At 37.0% G+C, this 21,340-nt stretch overlaps 1 protein-coding gene across 2 annotated transcripts in view; it reads left to right on the top strand.

The window, feature by feature from the left end:
• The window catches only part of DDX10 (DEAD-box helicase 10), a 329,406-nt gene that overhangs the window by 34,916 nt on the left and 273,150 nt on the right, over positions 1-21,340 (top strand). For both annotated transcript variants that reach the window (XM_035008875.1, XM_035008874.1), the window contains exons 10-13: positions 5,407-5,508; positions 6,879-6,966; positions 9,655-9,743; positions 12,334-12,793. In XM_035008875.1, the coding sequence (XP_034864766.1) occupies positions 5,407-5,508; positions 6,879-6,966; positions 9,655-9,743; positions 12,334-12,793 (739 nt within the window). The remainder of the gene's footprint in view (positions 1-5,406; positions 5,509-6,878; positions 6,967-9,654; positions 9,744-12,333; positions 12,794-21,340) is intronic.

Consider the following 21,340-nt stretch of genomic DNA (forward strand, 5'->3'; position numbering starts at 1 on the left):
TCTTCTTGTTTTTAATGTATTAAAACTTACTTTAGTCTTTTTTTAAATTCTGGGGACAGAGTTGATAGACTGTAATGATTTCTGCCCTTTCTCTGTGAACTCCCTAAATCCTCATTCTTCATCAGTTTGTTAGAAGCTTTCCACGCAACAAACGTTAGCCAGCTTGATTTCTTTCCAGTTACCGTGAACTTTGTTTGTCAAACTGTTGAGCCTCTTGTGGTGTACCTCCTTGTATTTCCAAGATCTTACGCTACACGTGACTTTATTTTTCCCAGAATATTTCCCAGTCTGTCCTTTTCTCTTCAATCTAGTGTAGAGTCTTTAGATATTCTGTGAGTCAGAGATCCCCCTTTTCCCAGTATAAGCTGTCCTTTGTGCCACGTTGTGCAGGAGGAACAGAACAGTTGGAGTCTGAGTCCTGTGGCCGTCTGTGTGCATCTGCAGGGCTGACTGCACTGTTGTCCTCAGTGACAGGCGCTCGTGGGGCTGGTTGCTGCAGGTAAGGCGAAGGCGTAGGGAGGAGAGAAGGAGATGCAGGGAGGGGGACAGAAAGAAGGACTTGGGATAGCAGAGTGTGCCCAAGAGTTGTCTCTGTTTCTCCACCTCCTGGTCCCTCCTCATATCGTGAACAATGACTCGTATGTTAAGAATCACAGGTATAGAACTTTAGATTCTGAAGGGACCTGGATTGTCTCCTTCAAACTATTAATTTATAAATAAGAATGCAATGTATGGTGATAAAGTGACTTCTTATCCACGGTTGTAAAGCTAATGAATAGTACAGCTGGGGCTTGGGTTCAGTTCTTTTGACTCTAAATCCAGTCTGCTTATACAACCTCTGGTGGTTTGTTTGCATCTGTTAACAAATATTTAGTGAGGAGCTTTTAGGTACAAATGTATGGTAAGTAGGAAACGTGCATTCATATATGTCCTCAAATTTACTGGCTGAGATAAGGAAGTACCCTAATATTGGTAGTACTAAGATGTGTTCAGTGAAGTGAGAATGACACAAAAGATGTTGATTTGATTTGATTTTTTTTTTAAAAGATTTTATTTATTTATTTGACAGAGACACAGAGAGGGAGAAGCAGGCTTCCCTTGGAGCAGGGAGCCCAATGTGGGGCTCGATCCCAGGACCCCAGGGTCATGACCTGAGCTGAAGGCAGTCACTTAACCGACTGAGCCACCCAGGCGCCCAAAAGATGTTGATTTTAAAGCATATACATTTTGGGGCGCCTGGGTGGCTCAGTCGGTTAAGCGACTGCCTTCGGCTCAGGTGATGGTTCCAGGGTCCTGGGATTGAGCCCCGCATCGGGCTCCCTGCTTGGTGGGAAGCCTGCTTCTCCCTCTCCCACTCCCCCTGCTTGTGTTCCCTGTCTCACTGTTTCTCTCTCTTTCTCTGTCAATTAAATAAATAAATAAAATCTTAAAAAAAAAGCATATACATTTTTTGTTTTCTACTTCATAATAACTTGTGTTTTGTTACAAAAATAGTGTTTATTCACTATATAGATTCTAGATGTTGGCAGAACATACCACCTACATCTCACTACCTAGAAAAATTTTCATATATGTTTGCATACGTATTTTTAAAATTACAAGAAGGGAATTATTCTAGCAGATTCTCTTCCAGCCTGATCTGTAACTTGGAGAACCAGGCTGGGAGAACTGAGAATAGCCAGGCAGTCGTAAACACTGCCAGATCTTGCTACAGCAGTAGTTGGAAGTCTGAATGGACAAAGTTTAAGGGAGACTTAAAGTCTCAGCTAGAGTGGAGTTGGTGTGTTGGGGAATAGGCATTGGAGTGTTGAGGACTAGTGGTTATTGGATAGAAGGCAAATTATTGTCAGAACGGCAGGACTTTTTCTCCTTCCTCTGGCCAGAGTTTGTTTTGAGGTTATTTCAGTGGAAGAATTACCACTGGGACCCAGAAGTCAGTGGTCTGCATCTCCCAAGTTTAGCTAGGAAATGTTAGTGAGCTGTAGGATGTGAAGGTAAGCTTCTTGGTGTCAGACAATCATGATCAACCTATTAAGGATCCTTCTTTCAGGAGGGAGTCCTGGTAGAGCTGAAAAAGGTAATGAACTGGAAGTTTAAAGCCTCTGATATATAATGATTAGCCAGTGGTTTTTGTTTTTTTTCTAGATTTTTTTTTTTAATAGTTTCCTGGTCTTTTCCAGAAATTTATTTGCCTCTTCTACCAGTTGCTTGCATATAAAAGACTGGTAAATTAATGTAAAATGAAGTTCCTCCTAAATTCTAACGGGATACATAAATGTAACATGGTATTACTACTGATGGTGAAAATGAGATTTTTTTTGTTGTGTTTCAGATTCAGGGCTTCTTATTTGGTGCCTAGAATGTTTCTTACAATAACCTGTCTAATATGGAGTTCCAGAATGTAGATCACGTGAAGAACATTTATTTCTCTTTATACTTATACCAAGCCTCAGTCCTTGGATATTGCTTTTGAAATATAAAAAGCTAGCTCGTGGGTAAATAGACTATCCTTGTAAGCATTTGAAAAAAGAAAAGAAAAGAAGAGAAATGTGCTTCTGGCTTCTTTTTAGATACGTTTTTATTTCTGAAATGAAAGCTTACCAGAAATTTTTGGGTATTGGTGTGGGGGAGATATTTGTGCTTTATGTTGTTACAGGGAAAAGATGTGTGTGATGTTGAATAGTTAAAGTGGCCAGTGATGATCTTTTTGATAGATGCTTGCCTTGTGGGATTTGACTTGGGACATTTTTTCCCTTTTCCTTTGGGAATTTTGTTCTTTTAAATTTCAGTGTTGCACTCTGTCTTAACCTTGTGCAGATCTATCTGTCATTTAGCTTGTTATGGTTGTAAAAGTTTGGATATGGCCCTTGTGTGACTTGACTCCTGATCTATTATTCCAGGTTATCCCTGGGTGGATGAATGGGTAGACAAGATAGATGTAATGATTAGGCTTATTATTCCTGCTTCTTAGTCTGAAGATCCGAGGGCTTCGGCGGATGCTGTTTTGATACCTTCGAGATTTCTCTTTACCTCTGTACTGGCTTTGGAGGTTGAGAGGCTCTCAGATCCCTTGTCTGCTCTGGATGTCACCTCACTACTTCATATACTGGTGATTTCTGCCTTCACAGAGGATTTAGTCCAACACTGCTTAGGGGAAATGCTTTGAATTCATATTTCTTCATAGTAAATGATGACGAAACATTTTGAATTATAATAGTTGGTGTTGAAATACAATGAGGAAGTATTTGGTATTAGTTTCTCATTTATGAAACAGTAAAAGGAGTAAATGTATGTTCAGCTTTACTCCTTTCTCTCCCTGTGTAATGCACATGCATTTAGAAACCCTAGAAAAGCTAATCACGAAGAAGGTGCAACTTCTACTGGACTTGCTCAAATGCTGCCTTTTCTCCCTGGAAAACTTGACTCTCCCCTAATGTTTGACTAATTCCTAATTTTTTAGGTCTTTGCTCGTAGATGTCATTTGCTTAGGGTAGTTTTCTTGACTCCTGGACAACATTCAGTAGCGCTCTCTTGTGTCTTTACAGCTTCCTGGATGCCTACCGTCACACCCATGCCACTTCATTGTTAGTTCCTGGTTTTACTGTCTGTCCCTAGTAGTCTGTGAGCTCTGTGACAGCCAGAACTATGTCAGTTTTAGTGCCTGGCATTTAGTGGCCCCTTAAAATTTTGTTAAATTTATGAATTAAAGAGAACTTTTAGCACTTTTGATAGGTTTTATTTCATACTTTTCTCTGTGTGTACGCATGTATACATACAGATATTTCTGTAAAGATATTACACTGGAATTTCACCTTGTGTGTAGGAGTGCAGTTGTGAAATCAGCACGAGGTGAAAATTGCTCTTCTGTCTTTCTGGTACCTACAGTAAGTCAACACAGTCAGTTTTCCCCTCCAGTGTTCAGTGATAAAATTGTACTTGCGTACAGTGGTATTCTAGCTCTCTAGACACAGGCGTCCAGAGTCCTCCAAAACCAGGCTCTGATGTCCCTTTCTGGCAATCTTTTTTGCTGTTCATTTAGTTACACTGGCTTCCGTTGCATTTCTCCTATCTTTAGTGAATCTACATTTGCCTTGTATTTTCTGATTTCTACTCCTTTGTTCATGCTATTCTACCCCTTTGGAAAACCTTAGCGTTTCCCTTTTTGTATTGACTTTCAAAGTCCTCCTCAGATTCCTTCTGCTCTGACAGGTTTGTGTTTCTCTGGCTGATCCTGAGTGGTCTCTTTCCACTTCTGAGTTTGTGGCATTTATTGCCCCTGGTAGTCCTTTTACGTTTAGTGGTGTACCATCTCGGGGGACGTTCTGTGGGATCTCTTGCTTTTGTGTGTGTTTGTGTTTTCTAGTCGGCTAGATTGTTAGATCACTGAAGACAGGGCTATTTTTCTATTTCTTTGCGGTGTTCGCAGTTTAGGCCTGGCACCTTTCTCAGTAAATAATTTATTTATATATAAAAATTTGCATGAACCCTGAACAGAGTGTTTGATGAGAATAGTTCTTGTTTTGTTTCTTTTAAAAAAAATTCCACAAACCCCCAATTCCATTTTGTCTTTCTGCTTGCACACAATGGCTGACACTGAGTTATCGGGGAAATCTGTATGCAGGTGGCACAAAAAGCTCAAGTAACTGTGGGTGCATTGTGGCCCACTTAAATAGAAATTCTGATGGTATAGTGTGAAATAAGAATTTTACTAGGTAAAGGAAGAGAAGCACGTGAATTGGAGGTTGGTTTTTCATTTGAGCAGAGATCCATTTCTTAAAACTGACACCATTAAACAAGGTTACTCCCAAGGTATAAAATCCCCAGAAAGATGATTTGATTTCCTTAATGTACTGGGTACCATGTTTCTTAAATTACTAATTATATTACAATTCTCTTGTGGCTTGAATGGGAAATTGTCTTTTTTCTATAGGTAGAGAGCTATTTAAGAAATTCTTTTTAGGGGCTCCTGAGTGGCTTAGTCCTTTAAGCTTCTGCCTCTTGATTCTGGCTCAGGTCATGATCTCAGGGTTGTGAGATCGAGCCCCGTGTCAGGCTCTGTGCTGGGCATGGAGCCTGCTTAAGATGCTCTCTCTCCATTTCCCTCTGCCCCTCTGTCCTTAAAGAAAAAAAAAAAAAAGAAAAATTCTTTTTAGTTGATTTGTTTCTTAGGATCTGGCTCTCCTGTGGTACAGCTTAAAAGTCACTCAGAATTATAATTAGTGGTGAAATTTTGGAAAAGATGCACAGAGCCCTAGTTTTCTCTTGTCACAGAAGTTAAAAAAAAATGGTATTCCTAATATTTACTAATTAGGTGAAGTTGCTTCTGTGTTACCTATTCATCAGACTATTAAAATATAAAATGCAGATTGCACTGATGTGGAAGAGATTTTTTGTTTATTTGTTTAGGTACAAAGAGGATGGTGAAGCCTTATTAATTTTGCTTCCCTCAGAAGAAAAAGGGATGGTGCAGCAGCTTCTCCAGAAGAAAGTGCCTGTGAAGGATATCAAGTAAGAACTGCTGGGTGTCTTGATGTGATTGTTAGGAGAACAGAGGCACAGAACTATTATGCTGAATTATGTACACTTAATTCCCTTCTCCCTCTTGTCTTCTGCTGTCTGATTTGTGACTTTTTTGTTTGCTTTTTTTTTTTTTTTTTAAACAAGTTTTCAAAGACTTCATGGAGAAAATAAGATGAAACAGAGAACTAGTTACCTTCAACAGGCGTTGGGAGTTGAGAGGATTATACCTCTTGGATGAGATTTGTAGGGTTATGTGTCCATTTTGGAGGATTATTCTGTCTGTTGAAGATATTTAGATTGTCAGCAGAATTGGTCAGGATCAGAGTTTCACCTGCACTGGGGTCCTTGAAACACCGTGGCTTTACTTGGAAGGAAATAACTTGGAGGGTGTTTAGGTGGAGGGTGGGGTGGAGGGGTTGGATAAGGGTTCGATGAGTTGTTAATTGTTGAAACCCACTGAGGGTTTTCTACCTTTTGTGTCTTTGATTTTGTGTGTGATTTTATAATTAAAAGAAAGTAAAGAACACCTTATCCATCCCCAATTACCACCACCTTGGCTTTGTAGAAGCAAAGTAGTTCAGTCGAAACTCAGGGAAACAAGTGGGATTTCTTTTGTGAGACATAGACTCCAAAAAGAATTTCATTCTTTCCTATAGCCTCCCTTGGAGGAGTTAAGTAATGATTCTGTTATTGTGCCTAATCTCCAAGTAAGGAAAACATTATTTATGTCTTTTGGTTACTTATTTATTATTTGAAACTAGTTTTATAATATTTGACTGAAAATGGAAGAACTTACAAAAATGACATTAGATTTCATATATTTTATTTCATGGCAGTAGATCTCCCATGAGGGGCTATTTTCCAACTTCATGGATATAAGAAGTAACCAATGATAATTGGATGTTAACCTTAGTATTTTTCACTCAGGATGGGGTGTTGAGAAAAGATTTCTGATCTTGATCTTTCCCCCCCTGCATTATGTATAATATGTGAGAATCAAATTTATGTCTGGTGTAATTTCAGTCTACTCTGGCTCCTAGATGAGAAATAATGTTATAGATTTAAAAATATTGAGGGGCGCCTGGGTGGCTCAGTCCTTAGGCATCTGCTTTCGGCTCAGGTCATTATCCCAGGGTCCTGAGATCAAGCCCCACATTGGGCTCCCTGCTCAGCGGGAAACCTGCTTCTCCCTCTCCCACTCCCCCTGCTTGTGTTCCCTCTCTCGCTGTGTCTCTCTCTGTCAAATAAATAAATAAAATCTTAAAAAAAAATATTGAGAAAAATAGGAAAATGCTATATGCTATCTTCAGTTTCTAAAATTGAGATGTCCTAGCTTAACCTTTTTTTTTGTTACAAAGAATCAACCCAGAAAAACTTATCGACATCCAGAAAAAATTGGAATCATTTTTAGCACAAGATCAAGATTTAAAAGAAAGAGCTCAAAGGGTAAGTCATTGGTAAATTGGATACCTTAGTTGGAATGGACCATATAATAAAGTTAAAATTCGTTTTCTATTACTTCTAGGTTTCATGGTTATGCTTCAGATATTCAGGTAGTACAATTTGCAGATAACTTTATCATATTCTTTAACTTTCAAAAAGATTATGTATTTCTTAGAGTAACCCGGGAAACTGTCAGTCAGCTCTGTGCTTCTTTAGCAAACTTACTGTAATTTCTTAATATTAGGTTAAATTTCTAGAAAGCGTAGCACTTTTACTAAATTGTCTTTAGGAATGAAATTTTTGTCTATAAATATGACTTAATGTTCCCAAATTACTCTTTTGACTTAAAAATCCTTTTGATTAGCAAATACAAAGAATTCTCACTTTCAGTTAAACTTACTTGTTAGTTCTTAGAGCGCCCAGCAATAGATGCTTTAGGAAAGGAAGAAGGGAAATAGTTTTGGGTTGTGCTTACAGCTACCCAGTTTTTAAATGGACAAATATTTGAGTCCCAGTTACAAAGCTCTTTTCACCATGCTTTTACTTTCATTCAGGTTATGAGATCTACATAGGATCTCTATCTCTGCATCTCCCATAACATATCAGCAGTGAGTTAAGAGAGTTAGGATTCAGAAGTTGGATTCTATTTCAGCAGATAGATGAAGTGAGGGGAAGGAAGTAAGAGGAGATGTGGAAAGAGCATCCTAAGTAGATAAGGAGTCTGAGCAGAAAAACGGTCAGTAGTAAGGCTTTTATGTTATGGTTTGGAAACTGGATATTCTCGGGAAGGAAGTTTTATTTAAAAGCAGATCTTACATTTCTTTTTAAAAATTAACTTATGTTGTATTTTATCAAGTTAGCCTCACTGTGCTTAAAATAACATGAGTGATGAAAGCTAAAATTTGAATGCTTACTTGGTGTTAAGCACTTAGTCATGACATGACTCTGGTACATGGCGTTTGATATGCTCTTAACTTCATCTTCCCAACAACCCATGAGAGAGGTGGTAGTGATGATTTTATACAGGAGTAAATAATAGATTGAGAAAATTAAAAATTGTCCAGGGTCACATAAGGTTTTAAGTAGCAGGCCTGAGACTGAAATCCATGTGTGACTTTCTTCAGAACTTCCATGATACATCAGAAAATCAAATATGGAGCTGTGCAAAGTTGAATTTCTAGCAGCTCACTTCACCTGAAACCTAATGAAAAGGGCCTTTAAAGGAAAAAATATTTTTTCTTAATTTTTGAACATGCAAACATTTGTGTGCGTATTTTGTCCAGTAGACGTACTTTAAGCTAGGAGTTAACTCTTTCTTTTAACAGCTTTGGAAATAGTATGCACATTTAAAAATATTATACATGAATTCTGAAATATTGTGACTTACTGCATACGTAAGAGGTCATTCAATTATGAATCAGGAGATAAGGAACATTGGAAGGATGTTTCACTGGTTTGTGCATACAACAAATGAGCCTTCCAGAACAAAGATTATAGAATGCACATTGAAATAAATGATGTGATTTATTGGGTGTTACGCATGGTTTAGCAGAATGGCTAACTGCGGTGCCAGCAGCAGTAAGCTATCTAGCTTAATAGAAGTGATTTTCTAGCCTTTGATTATAATCTGGATAGAACAAAAATGATAGGCAACAGGGGTGATTTTTTTTGTGTGTGTGTGTGAACAGCTGTAGGGGAAAAAATTTTCCTTGAACTGGAGCCATTCATTGTGTTTCATGCGTATGGAGGCAGGGAAAATGGTTTGAAGAAAGGGTTAGTATAAAGTTAGAGCAAATGTGAAGTTCAGGAGATACAGAAATGGGAATTATATATACTTTATAAAAATTATTTTTAGAATAGTGCTTGCTTAGATGTGTTTCATCATCTTTGTTGCCTGACTATGTTAAGACTGACAAAGGATCAGGATCATGTTTACTTTTTGGTTTATATAGTTCTTGGTATAAAGATACCTTTTTTCTTTTTAAACACCGAAGAAAAATAGCACAAGATGATGATGACAAATTAATTGACATGATAATATAAAAGGGAAGGCTTTAGAAATAAACTTTTTTCTGTCATGATTTTATTAAGCTTAATTTAAATGCAGTAACATTTTATTTTGTTGGAAAACATATCCTTTGACTACTAAAATAATTACTATTAATAGCTAGTATTTATTGGTATTTACTGTATTCCAGAAGATATGCCCAGGTACTCTAGATGCAGTTTTTTGGTTAGTTTCTCCCATAACACTTGAAGTAGAAGGTGCTATGATCTCTGATAGATGAGGAAACTGGCAGAAACCCAAGAGATTTGCTCAGCTAGTAAGATAAGGAGCTCAGATTGTCATCTGTATGATCCCAAAGCCTTCGTTTTCCCCCCATGATACCCTACTGCAACAGAATGATACTAACTTCTAGAATAGTTTTTTGAGGTGATATTCTATGTTGATTTGGTTTGATGAAAACAAATTTAAAGTCTTATCTAATATCACAGTTCTAAAAAGGTAGGGTTTTTTTGTTGTTTGTTTTTTGTTTGTTTTTTGTGGGAAGGAGATAAGCTCAACTATTTTTTAAGATTTTTCACTACTGTTGAATTTATCCCTTTGGTTAATTTTCTTTTATCTGGTTTAAATTTATTTTCCATTCCTGACTGTTACATATCATGCATTTAAACTACTTATTTTTACAGTGTTTTGTCTCCTATATACGCTCCGTGTATCTGATGAAGGATAAAGAAATATTTGATGTGAGCAAGTTACCTATACCTGAATATGCCTTGTAAGTATTCATATTACAGTTCTGATTGTGAATCCTCAAAGTTAGAGCTCATTTGTCTGAAATCTGGTTCTCTGAGAGGCCTCGTTGAAACTGCTCTGCCTTACCTTAAAAGATCTGTTAAAGATCTGGAAAGAAAAAGATTATGTAAACTAGAAAATAGGTGAGTATTAATTTCTTGCTATCATACAGAAGTTTCTTACTTGTAAGTGAAAATTTCTGAAGGTTACACTGGAAGTTTCCTGTAGCTTTGTCTTAAAGGAGATGGAGAACAGTTGATGGGCATTGTTGGAAATCTTTAAATGTCTGCAGTCCTTTTGTTCTTAGGAATGCTGTCCTGGAACACTGTAGACCGTTCTTTTTTTATACTTTTGAAATAAGTTTCCTTGTCATTTCTTCCCTTATTTTAGGTTGATCCCCATTAACTGCTTGCTTATTACCTGAATATTTTTTGTGTCTTGGTGTTTCTTATAGGTACTCACAGTGACCATGGCAAAATGTCCCTGTTTAGTAACTGAGGTTACTATTACATAAAAAAGGAACTCTTGGTTTTGTTTTGGCTTAGTATTTGAAGGACTTCTTTTCTTAACCCTTTCAGCTATAAAGGAGGGATGCTCATTTTTCAGTGGGGTTCTACCTGTGGGAAAAGCATTGACAAAATCCTATAGAAGCACCCTTGAGGTTAATCATATATTGAATGTCAGCATAAAATTTCCCAGTCTGTGATGAAATATGTATTTTCAAGGCAAGATGTGTATATTTGTCCTGCTCTCCAGGAATTTGAATGCCTTTACCTGTAAATGGAGTCTGATAAAAACTCGTATCTGGGAGAACTGCTGTTTTCTGCTCTTCACATTAGGTTGTGAGTTTAGTATAACAGGTAATTTGTCAGTTGTAACATTTTAGAATGATTCAGATTGTTAGATAACAGCGTGAGGCTCCTGACTGTCTGTGTAGGTAACTGATGGAAAACTGCATTCCATGGATATAATCTGTTTTTGTCACTTACCTGTTTATGTAGTAGTTACTAATCTCACCATTTCTGAATACAATTCATGGTTTACGTTATTGGCTCCTTTTTTGTACTCTACAAAGAAGTTCTCTCCTGGTTTTCTGATTGACTTATTGAGGTATTAGCAAACAGGGGAGGCACAGGGCTTTAACACTGGAGGGTCATATTTATGGGACATTTTATTGCTGCAAATGCCAGGAAATCTCATCTGTTCACAGTTGAAGACCTTTGCTTTTTATTGGTGATGTTAAGGGAAGGCAGAGCCTAAATAATGGGTACAGTTTAATGTAGTGTTGCTTAATTTTTGTGGATGTTTAGACATGTAATTTCCTTGACTTATAAATTCCTAAAGCAGTGTTAGACATGTAGGATATGATAAATGTTTTTAAAAATTATTTTCCTAAAGAAACATGTTTTGAACAGCTAATATGTATAGTTCATTGTGCTAGATGTTAAAATTATAGATGTATGTACTCCTACCTTAAAGGAGCTCCAAGTTTTAGTAGCTGAGAGAGACACATAAATACAATTGTAATACACTGAGCGAGACATTCTGGTGGATGTGAGTTTGTCCCCATAACAGTAATAATGGCAAGTGCTCAGTAGTGGCCGCGTATGTGCTGGGCAGTATTTTAAGTGCATGGCATCTGTGAACTTGTTTTACTCTTACAACAACCCTTTAATGTCGATACTGATCATGCTATTTTGCAAATAAGAGAACTGAGGAATAGAGGTTAAGTAGCATCCTTTGGTCACCTGGCTAGTGGACGACAGTCAGGATTTGAACCTCAACAGTCCCATTTCTGAGTCTATGCTTTTACCACAGCACCTCTCAGTTTCTTGAATCTTGTCTCATAGGAAACAGGCAGTGGATCCATGTCATAATGTTAGCTGTTTATCATAGCAGGGCTGGCTTTACGAGTTTATTCCAATCCGTTAGTCAGAATTTAGGATTCATAAAGTGAATCTTGATCTTAGAAAGAGAAAATAATTTTTCTTTTCTTTTTTGATCTCTTGTTTAGAAATCCTATTTTTGTAGAAGTGATTATGTCGTATTAAGTGTCTAAGAGGAGTGGACAGTGATAACTCGCATTTATTCTTTGCAGAGAACTGTTCTGTCCTTTCACGTCTTTTTCCATGTCCATGTCTTTTTCAGCTTTAGTGTTTATGTTTCACAAAGTGTTTTCACTTAGCAAGTCAGATTGTTAGAACAGCTGTGAGATGGGCCTGGTAGGTACTCTTACCCCATCTTTGTGGAAGCTGAGGCTGAGAGAGGTAAACTGAACATAGGCAGATTTAGTACCTGAGCTGTTTCCTTGTTTCTGGTCTCGTGCTCTTTATTTTATACCTTGTTAACCTCTTAATGAAAAATGGGGTATTTCTAATGTTTTCTGACAGGTGTTCTGTATTTTTTGGCTTGCCTTTTGGATGATCTAACCTGTCAAGATTGAGTTGTATCTCAGAGGAGTGTTTTCTTTAAAAAAAGCTCCCAAAATAGAAATCCAATCTTAACTGTTGCATAATAACATAAGCACATCATCAGTGTACTGAGATAACTATTTTCATTTGCTCATATTTAAGGTCTCTTGGTCTTGCTGTGGCACCACGGGTAAGATTTCTTCAGAAAATGCAGAAACAACCCACCAAAGAATTGGTGGTGAGCCAAGATAATAAAGTAATTGAACCAAGGGCTCCCTCCCTCACCAATGATGAAGTGGAAGAATTTAGAGCCTACTTCAATGAGAAAATGTCCATCCTTCAGAAAGGTGGGAAAAGACCAGAAGGGATCGAATACACACTGGCTAATGGAATCAGTGATGAAGAGGAAGAAAAGGAAGATGAGGAAGAAATGGAAGAGAAACTGGCAAAAGCAAAAGAGCCTCAGCCTCCATCTGTCCCTAGCACTGGGGAGTCCAAGGAAGCTCCTGGGCAGTTTTTGGACAGAGATGAGGAGGAGGAGGATGGACACAATGCTGATTTCTTTACAGTGAAGCGGCACAATGTATTTGGGTTGGACCTTCAAGATATCAAAGCAGTACAGGTAAGTTTACCCCCAGTGAGGGGTCTTCTGTTATTTCCCACCATTTCTTACCCTGTGCTGCTTGTGTGGCCTTTGGGGAAATATGGGGGAAATAAAGACTAGGAGAAATTTGTAGGATGACTTTCTTTGCAGTGAACTCTCCCCTCCTTCTCCATATTTAAAGATGGAATAGGTGCCTGAGAATTCTCATTGTTCATAACTTTGGGAACTCTAAGAGGGCTGACAAATTTAATCTTCTCCTTTGCCATTCTTCTGAGGCATGTTTTAAAAAGTGGCTGGAGTCATGGTTATAGTGTTAAGGAAGGCAGGTGATGGGGTTCTATGGTTTATGGTGTGAGGATCCTTCACTGTGATTCTTAACATACTACTTTCTGATTTAAATCGTTATAAATGTTCCTTACAATGATTTAATCTCCCTAAGCATGAATTTTACTTCTAATGAGACATTTGCTTTTGGGCACCAACCCAGTATCTTAAATAGAAAGCCAGCATTCCTTTTTAAAAGCCACTTATGAAGGTTTATTAAAAGTTTCATGTAGATCCTTTGTTTCTCCGTAGCTACCTGCCAGGAGAAATAAAAGGGATAATTCAGATAAACCACCTGTTTTCTGGAGTACTTGTAGGTGCACAGTAAATGTGTTTCTCCTCCCCTTCCCTAGGTCTCTTCCTGTTTTGTATGCCTTAATCATTTCTTTAAAGCGAATTGAATAAAAAATGAAGCTGAGCCCTTATTTTTTTATACAGTGTTTAATAAAATTCGAACTAGTCTTAGAATAATCTAAATTTTAAAGTTTGAAACTTGGATAGGTGTTTAAGTAACTAAATAAAAATCTTGGAAAGGTAGCAAACATTGTTACTGAGTGCTTAATGTGTAACAAGGCATTTTCTGAACATTATCTCATTTGGTTTTTGAATAACCCCCTGTGAGGTAGGTACTATCTCATTGTACAGGTAGAAGGAAAAAGCAGCTAAGACACAGAGACAATAAGATAGTGAGGCGCACAGCTTGTTACTGGCATAGTTGGAATTTGAGCCTAGGTATTCTGACTTGATTGATCAAGAACAGGGATACTAATCTCGTTTTTGAAGTGTGATTTATCACTTTTTCTTACAGAATTGATACACTTTGTGTGGTGTCTGATAAATCCGTGGTTAACCTAAGGGCACAAAGATTTTCTCCTGTCTTTTCCTTGAGAACTTTTATAGTTTTAGTACTTAAATTTAAGGCTAGGGTTTATTTTCACTTAATATTTGTGTATGGTGTGAGGGAAGGGTTAAGGTTTCTTCTTCTTTTTTATTTTAATGGATGTCCAATTGAACCAGTGCCTTTGTTAAGTAGTGTTTTCTCCATTCAGTAACCTTGACCCTTTGTCCACGGTTGACAATGTATGTGTAGGTCTCTTTGACTCACTTTCGTTTTTATAGCCATCCTTTGACTAGTAACACTCATCCTCATTAGCTTCATGGTAAACTCGAATTAGGTAGTACAATTCTTCCAAACTGATATTTAAAAAAAAAAATTGTTTCGGTTCTTTTTGGCCCACTGCATTTCCATATAAGTTTTTGAATCAGTTGGTTAATTGGTACAAAAAAAAAAATCTGATGGTATTGTCATTGAGATTGCATTGAAATCTATAAATCTATTTGGGGAGTATTGATATTTTGAGTCTTCTGATTGAGGAATATGGCATATCTTTGCATTTATTTAGGCCTTAAAAGCTTGTAGCATGGTTTTATAATTTTAAGTATGCATATCTTGCACATTTTTGTTAGATTCATCTCTTACTACTTCATAGTTTTCAATGCTATTATAAATTGTACTTTTAAAATATAATTTTATAATTCTTTGTTGCCACTATATAGAAATACTGTTTATTTTTGTAAGCCAGTCATTCTAAACTGACCTATTAGTTCTAGTGGCTTTATTTTTGGAGATCTTTGGTATTTTCTCTGTAGATGGTCATGGAGTTTGTGAAGAAAGCTGGTTTTGTTTCTTTTTTCCAATCTGTGTGTCTTTTATTTCATTTTCTTAATTATACTGTATGTTGAAAGGGCAGTGGTGGGAGTGGCCATCATTGTTCTGCTCCTGATCTGTGAGAGGGAAAACTTCCAGTCTTTTACATCTGATGTTAGCTATAGGTTTTTTGGAAATGCTTTTATCAGGATGGGAAAATTCCATTCTGTTCCTAGGTGGGTTGGTGTGTTTATCAAAATAGATGGTGAAAATTTTGTCAGATCCTTTCTTATTTCAACTATTGAAGTGAACATATAGTTGTTCTGTTGATATGTTGATTTTTTTTTAAGTGTTGAACCAACCTTAAATTCCTATGATAAACTTAGTCATGATGTGTTGTATCTATGGCAGGATTTTGTTTGCTGATATTTTGTTAAGGATCTTTATTTCTGTGTTCACGAGGGATATTGGCTTAATTTCTTCTAATGACTTTGGGACCATGACACATTTTAAAAGCTTTTGATACATTTTACCAAACTATCCTACGGAGAGGTCACAGTCATTGTCCCACTGGCCTTGTCTGTCTTTACCCATTTACTTGAAAAAAAAAAAAATCAGTGAGAAATGTGTTACCATTTGAATTTATCTTTCTTCGATTCTGTTACTGAACATTATTCATTTATTTCACTTGTATAATTTCTGTGTATGTGTATTGCTTATGTTTTGCCCTGCTTTTCCCCTGTACTGTTTTTTTTCTGTTGATCTCCAAAATGTCCTTAAACGTTAGTTACTGTCTCTGGCTTTTTAAACTTTTTTTTATATCCCTTGTCACACAGAATTGTGCGTTGGCCTGCCTCCCTTACTGAATTTTGAATACCTTGAAATTAATGTTTTACTGACCAGTATGTTTTCAGGGCCTGATACGGTGTCTAACTCCTGTTGAATTTCAAAAATGTCTCATGAAAAAGTGAGTGAATTACTGAATTTCTTATTCTTTTGCTTTGATAGTTTTTTTGCTGTGAATTATATATAATTCATGCATGTGGGGTTTATTTTTGGAAACCTCTATTTTGAAACTGTGTAAGATTTTGAAAATATATAAGATTTATCTGATTGACTAAAAATGATTGAAAAGGTTTTGTTTAATTTTCTATAAACATTAGCATAAATAACTTCCTTTTTTTTCACTCATTAAATTATATACCTGTGGAGGCCAAGCTTTGGAATTTAGATAGTAGTTGAAATTATCTAATAGTAATGATGCAAAGATCTAATTAAGAATACATTTGCATGGTATACTATAAAAAGTTCTCTCTTTAAAATACCTACATGATTTATTTTAGATGTAATAAATTGGAAATAGATGACCTGTATGTCAAATGTGAGGAATAGTTTGTAACAGCATGGATTTTGAGATGTTGATAAAGGAATGTTTTTCTCTTTCTTCCTGCTCATTCCCTAGTACTGTACACAGCCAGAGTTGAAATCACTGGTTCTTTGGCTGAAATAGAAATACAAAGGCTTACTGCCTTTAAGCCCCCACCTTCACCTAGTCTTGCCAGCTTTATATATTATGTGCCTTCGGGCTTTCAAAGTCAGTATTTACTTGTGCTCAAATTATCATCAGCTTTTTGGTTCTTTATCATGTTTTTAAGACATATGGTTTTGAGTGTGATTTTTGCATCTGCAGTCACAAATCAGCTTTCCATTTTAGCCTTTGTTCTTGCATTTTATATTTTAGTATCAAGTTGTACTCACTGGAGGCTGTTTTCTTCCTTTATTACCTATTTTTAAGGATAGACCTGAGAAAGTAAAGAAAACCAAACCATAGTCAAAATGGAAATAGTACTATTATTTACACATAAATGAATGTATTCCCCTTGGGAGACTAAGTCCTTTTTCAGACACCGCTATCTTTGTATTTTTGTTACTCCTGTTTCAGAATTGCTTTTGGGGACAACATACCATACACACCAGAGAACTGGTCATATTACTTAAATCACAGGATATTCTTTGTTGCGATTATCTTTTCTTTCCTTTCTTGCCTCCTTAGGAAAGGGAGGAGATTTGTAGAATTCATTTAAAGTTTGGAGCCAGTGGAGACACATTGAATTGCAGATGACATGGGATTTAATAATCCTATGACTGTCATTGGTAAAATAATGTATTTGGTGTTTTATCATATACCAAATTCTTACAAGTTCTCATTTTATCCTCATGACAGGAAAGGCAGATGATGGTATTTAAATTTCACAAAGCCTTTTAAATGACTTTTCCAAAAAGGCACAGTGGTGGAGTCAGTACTCAGAACCTATCTCTGATGCCAAATTACATTCTCCTTCTCCTCTGTCCTGTTGCCTACCATAGTTGGTACTTAGTTTGCTGGCTCTAAGTGGTTGATGTCGGCGTAATTGACAGCACTTTAAGTAACTTTGTGCTGCCTATTGTGTGCAGACATGTGGAATACAGAATTGATGTGTTTACCTCTTTAGACCTGGGCATGAATGGAGAGGAGAGGTACTGAGTGCCCGGTGCAAGCAATGTCTTCTGGAAGACTGCCCTGTCATAGGCCTTTGCTGTTTGACAGGATCAAGGCATTGGCAGACAAACCTATTTCCTTAGCACTGGAGAGTGAACCATGAGTGACAGAGCAGTAAAAGAGATGGGTAGGAGAGAGCCCAGCTGGCATGATCACACAACAGGGCAGTAAGAGGTTGGCTGACCTCCTGTCATAGGGAAGAAACTTGTGTTTGGCTAGTTTTATTGGCTGCTGGCTAGAAAGTTGACCTCCAAGGAAACAGTGTTAGAGAAGAATATGAATATATAATTCAGGTGATGAATTTGAAAATGATTTTAAAACATTTTCGTAAATAGAAGAGTGGAATCTCTAAGCATATACTTTTGTCTTTCTCATTTTATAATTGTTTAGAGATGAGACTGAGGTGGATTCCATTTTTAACTTAGCACTTGTCCTTTTAAAGCCATCAGAAGAATAAACCTAGGTCAGCCTTAAGATTTGAATGATACTCATAGATAATTCTTTGTTTAGAGTAGAATCTATACTCTGTTTACTTGGAGTCATATTTTTGCATGAAAATTCTTGGTATTGCAAGAACTCCCCGGTGGTAAAGCATAGATTAGCTAATGTTACTATTATTTATAAGTATTCTCTTAAAAAAGTTTTCTAAAATTTTGAATCAAGATTCTGATAAATGGGAGCTGGAGTTTTTCTGCCTCTTTTCTCTGTATCTTTGCTCTTTCCCCCTCCCTCCTCCTTCCTGCTTGTCTTTTTTTCTTCCTTCCAGGAGCAAAATTACTGAGTGCCAACTGGGCGCCAGGGATTGTGCTCAGAACTTAGTGAGTTTTAGAGGCTTATACTTGAGTTAATGTAACTGATTATTAAACCAGAATTTCGGTAGAGAATTCCAGCTTTCTCTTCATTTATTTGTTCATGTAACCAGATGGTTTAAAGTTCTAATTTTGGCACCTGGGAGAGAATATGGCCTGGGGCAGCAGTTTTACCTTAAAGAATGGATAGGTGTTAATAGGAGCGGGGGAGTAAGCACTCTAAGCAAAGAGTACAGAGTGAGAAAAACCATGACCACAAGAAAGTATGTGTTTAGTGTGGGGAGCTCTTTTTGGTACGATGTTCAGTAGTTAGCCTTTCTGAGCCTCAGTGTCTGTGTTTGTAAAATGGGTCCATTTTACAATGTCTACTTGGCAGAATTATTGTGATTAGAAATAGAAAGCACCCAGCACAGTTGTGTACATAGAAGGAGGTAGTTAACATTAGCTATGATTTCCACTCGATAAAGTATAATAGGAACATACAGATAAGGAGGAGATACAGTTCTAATATAACTCCAGGTGTTATATTAGAAAACTAATTTGCTTTTATGATTATAGCATAGTGGATAGAGCATTTCTCACATTCTCAGTCTTGTGCATTGATCTGGAGTGCTAAACCCTACGCTGATTATCACAGGTCCAGTTGACATCACAACCAAATATTTATGGAGAGTTTATAATTGATATAACCAGGCTATATTAGGCAAAACACAGTGCTTTGTAGAAATGGATTGATTGCTTGTAAATAGAACTAAAAGTGGTGTTAACAATAGATATTTATTTCATGTGGAATTAGTATATGAAATTATTATGTTAATTTTCTGGATGGGGAGTTCTCTGTCCAGTCACCTGGCAATATTCTTGTGGATATTAATACTGTGCAGTATATTTCTAGAAGATACTATGTAGAAGATATTAGGTTATGGATTTTGCTTATATTTAAAGACTGTTGATTTAAAAATGGGCATTAGAGGAAGTAATGCCTTTGGGGAATGTTTGGGACATACTGATGAATTGTTGCAGGAGAGTGCTGCTTTAGCTGTATTTTATCACCATGATTATTTGATTTAAAATGGGAATGAACCAATGGTAGCTTATTTCCCGAAATTTCTCGCAGACAACTCAGATTTTGTAAAAGAAGTATCCGGAAGTGATGAATATTCGTTTTCTGTAATCTGCCACGCACTTTGATTATTGTATATCATGTAGTAAACTCTTACCACAGTCTTGGGCGGGATGACCCCCGTTTTGCAGGTTAAGAAAGAGACTCTGAAAGGGTCAGTTGCTTGCCTAATGTTGCACAGTTAGTGAAGCGGCGTAACTGGAATTTGTACGTGGGCCTGTCTGATGGGATCCTCTTCCTTGAAGCCTTCGCTTCTTCATCTCCCTGACATCTGGATCCCAGTGTCTGTTTCACTAGTTTTTTCTTTTTGGCATTTCATGATATACCTCCATGAATGTCTTAATTTCAGTTTGTTCTGTACCAAGTGACTACTGAGATCGCCATAACCTTGGTGTGCAAGGGTCTTATATAATGCTTAGTTGAATTAAACAGAGGGGAGAGCTCTTTAAAACCTAGGAGTCAAGATTACTGTACTGCCCTCAATTTTTGGCACCATGAAGGGGAGCAATGGTGGGATGACCTTAAATGTTGAGTAGTTCAAATAGAGTTCACATATATGCTCTTTGGTCTTCCTACAGGTGCTTTTTCTTTTTCTTGTTTCCATTCTTAATTCTTTGTTTGTTTTTTTTTAAAGATATTATTTATTTATGTGACAGAGAGAGACACAGCGAGAGAGGGAACACAAACAGGGGGAGTGGGAGAGGGAGAAGCAGGCTTCCCGCCGAGCAGGGAGCCCGATGTGGGGCTTGAGATGCGGGGCTTGATCCCAGGACCCTGGGACCATGACCTGAGCCAAAGGCAGACTCTTTAACGACTGAGCCACCCAGGCGCTCCTCCATTCTTAATTCTTTAATTGTAATTCAAACTTGATTCCAATTCCAAAGGAATAGTTATTGTGTGATTTGAAAGTTAAATGTACATACTGAGTTGGTATATAAATATATATTTTCCTTCCTTCCCTATTTGAAATTTTTATGCATATGATTTCCTGAAGACATAAATTGACAATGGAAAGCTAAAGGCTTTTGGCTTGGATGTTTATTCTTTCACATGATGAATCATTACTGTATCAACAATATTTTGACTTTTCCCCTTCATTTCCTACTTTTATACATCCTCAGTATTTAAAGCATCTGCTGGCTACTGAATTTTCTTTTTCTTTTCTTTCTTTTTTTTTTAAAGTAGGCTCCATGCCCACTGTAGAGCCCACGTGGGGCTTGAACTCACAACCCTGAGATCAAGACCCGAGCTGATACCAAGAGTCAGATGCTCAATGGACTGAGCCATCCAGGTGCCCCTGGCTACTGAATTTTCTAGTGACTTAATTTTATAGCCTAAGTTTTGGAAACTTTATTTTTAATCAGGATATGTTTATCTTCACTTTAAAGTAAACTGGAAGTAATGAAAGAAATGTGAAATAGGACAGGTTATTATTGAGGGCCATGTAAATTGCCCTTGAGCTTGATTGTTAGGATAATCAGAAATAAAGGAGCTTTTCAAAGTCATCAACAAGTGCTTGTTTATATTTATAGCTCTAACAAATGTAACTGTAGAGAATTTAGCCTAATATGACAAGTACTATCGTTATGAATAGTTGAGTTTCCAAAATGTTGTTTGTTAAGACCCTTTGTTCTGAAGTCTTAGCAGTCAATATATGTATACTTACCTAAAACTTTTTAACAGGAGGACTGTATTTGTGGAAGCAGTGGATTTTACTCATCATGTTCTCTTCACCTCTCAAATTTGTCAGAACAGATTTCCGTTTTATTTTGTTCTGTTCAATATACGTTTTTGGAACAGCTTCAAAGATACATGCTGAAACTGAGTCCAAGGCAGCAGCTGAAACAGTGCCCTTTATTGGTGACAGGCAGAGTTAAATCACGTTTGCTTTGATGTGAAGCTTTGACATTAAAGTTTGCATTTCAGGTGAAATGGAGGCTTATTAAATGAAGGCTTCATAGGTTTTGTTTGTTTGTTTGTTTTAAGAAAAATTAACTCACTCACCAAATGCTTAATGAAAACCTGCTAAGTACCAGGTATTGAGAACATTAACAACATTCCCTGACCTCATGGAGCTTAAGTTCTAGTGGGGGAAGATGGACAAAAAAATAGGTGCATGTGT

This window comes from Mirounga leonina, unplaced genomic scaffold (assembly GCF_011800145.1).
Source record: "Mirounga leonina isolate KUSES-001 unplaced genomic scaffold, KU_Mleo_1.0 Mir_153, whole genome shotgun sequence".
NCBI classification, from domain to species: domain Eukaryota; kingdom Metazoa; phylum Chordata; class Mammalia; order Carnivora; family Phocidae; genus Mirounga; species Mirounga leonina.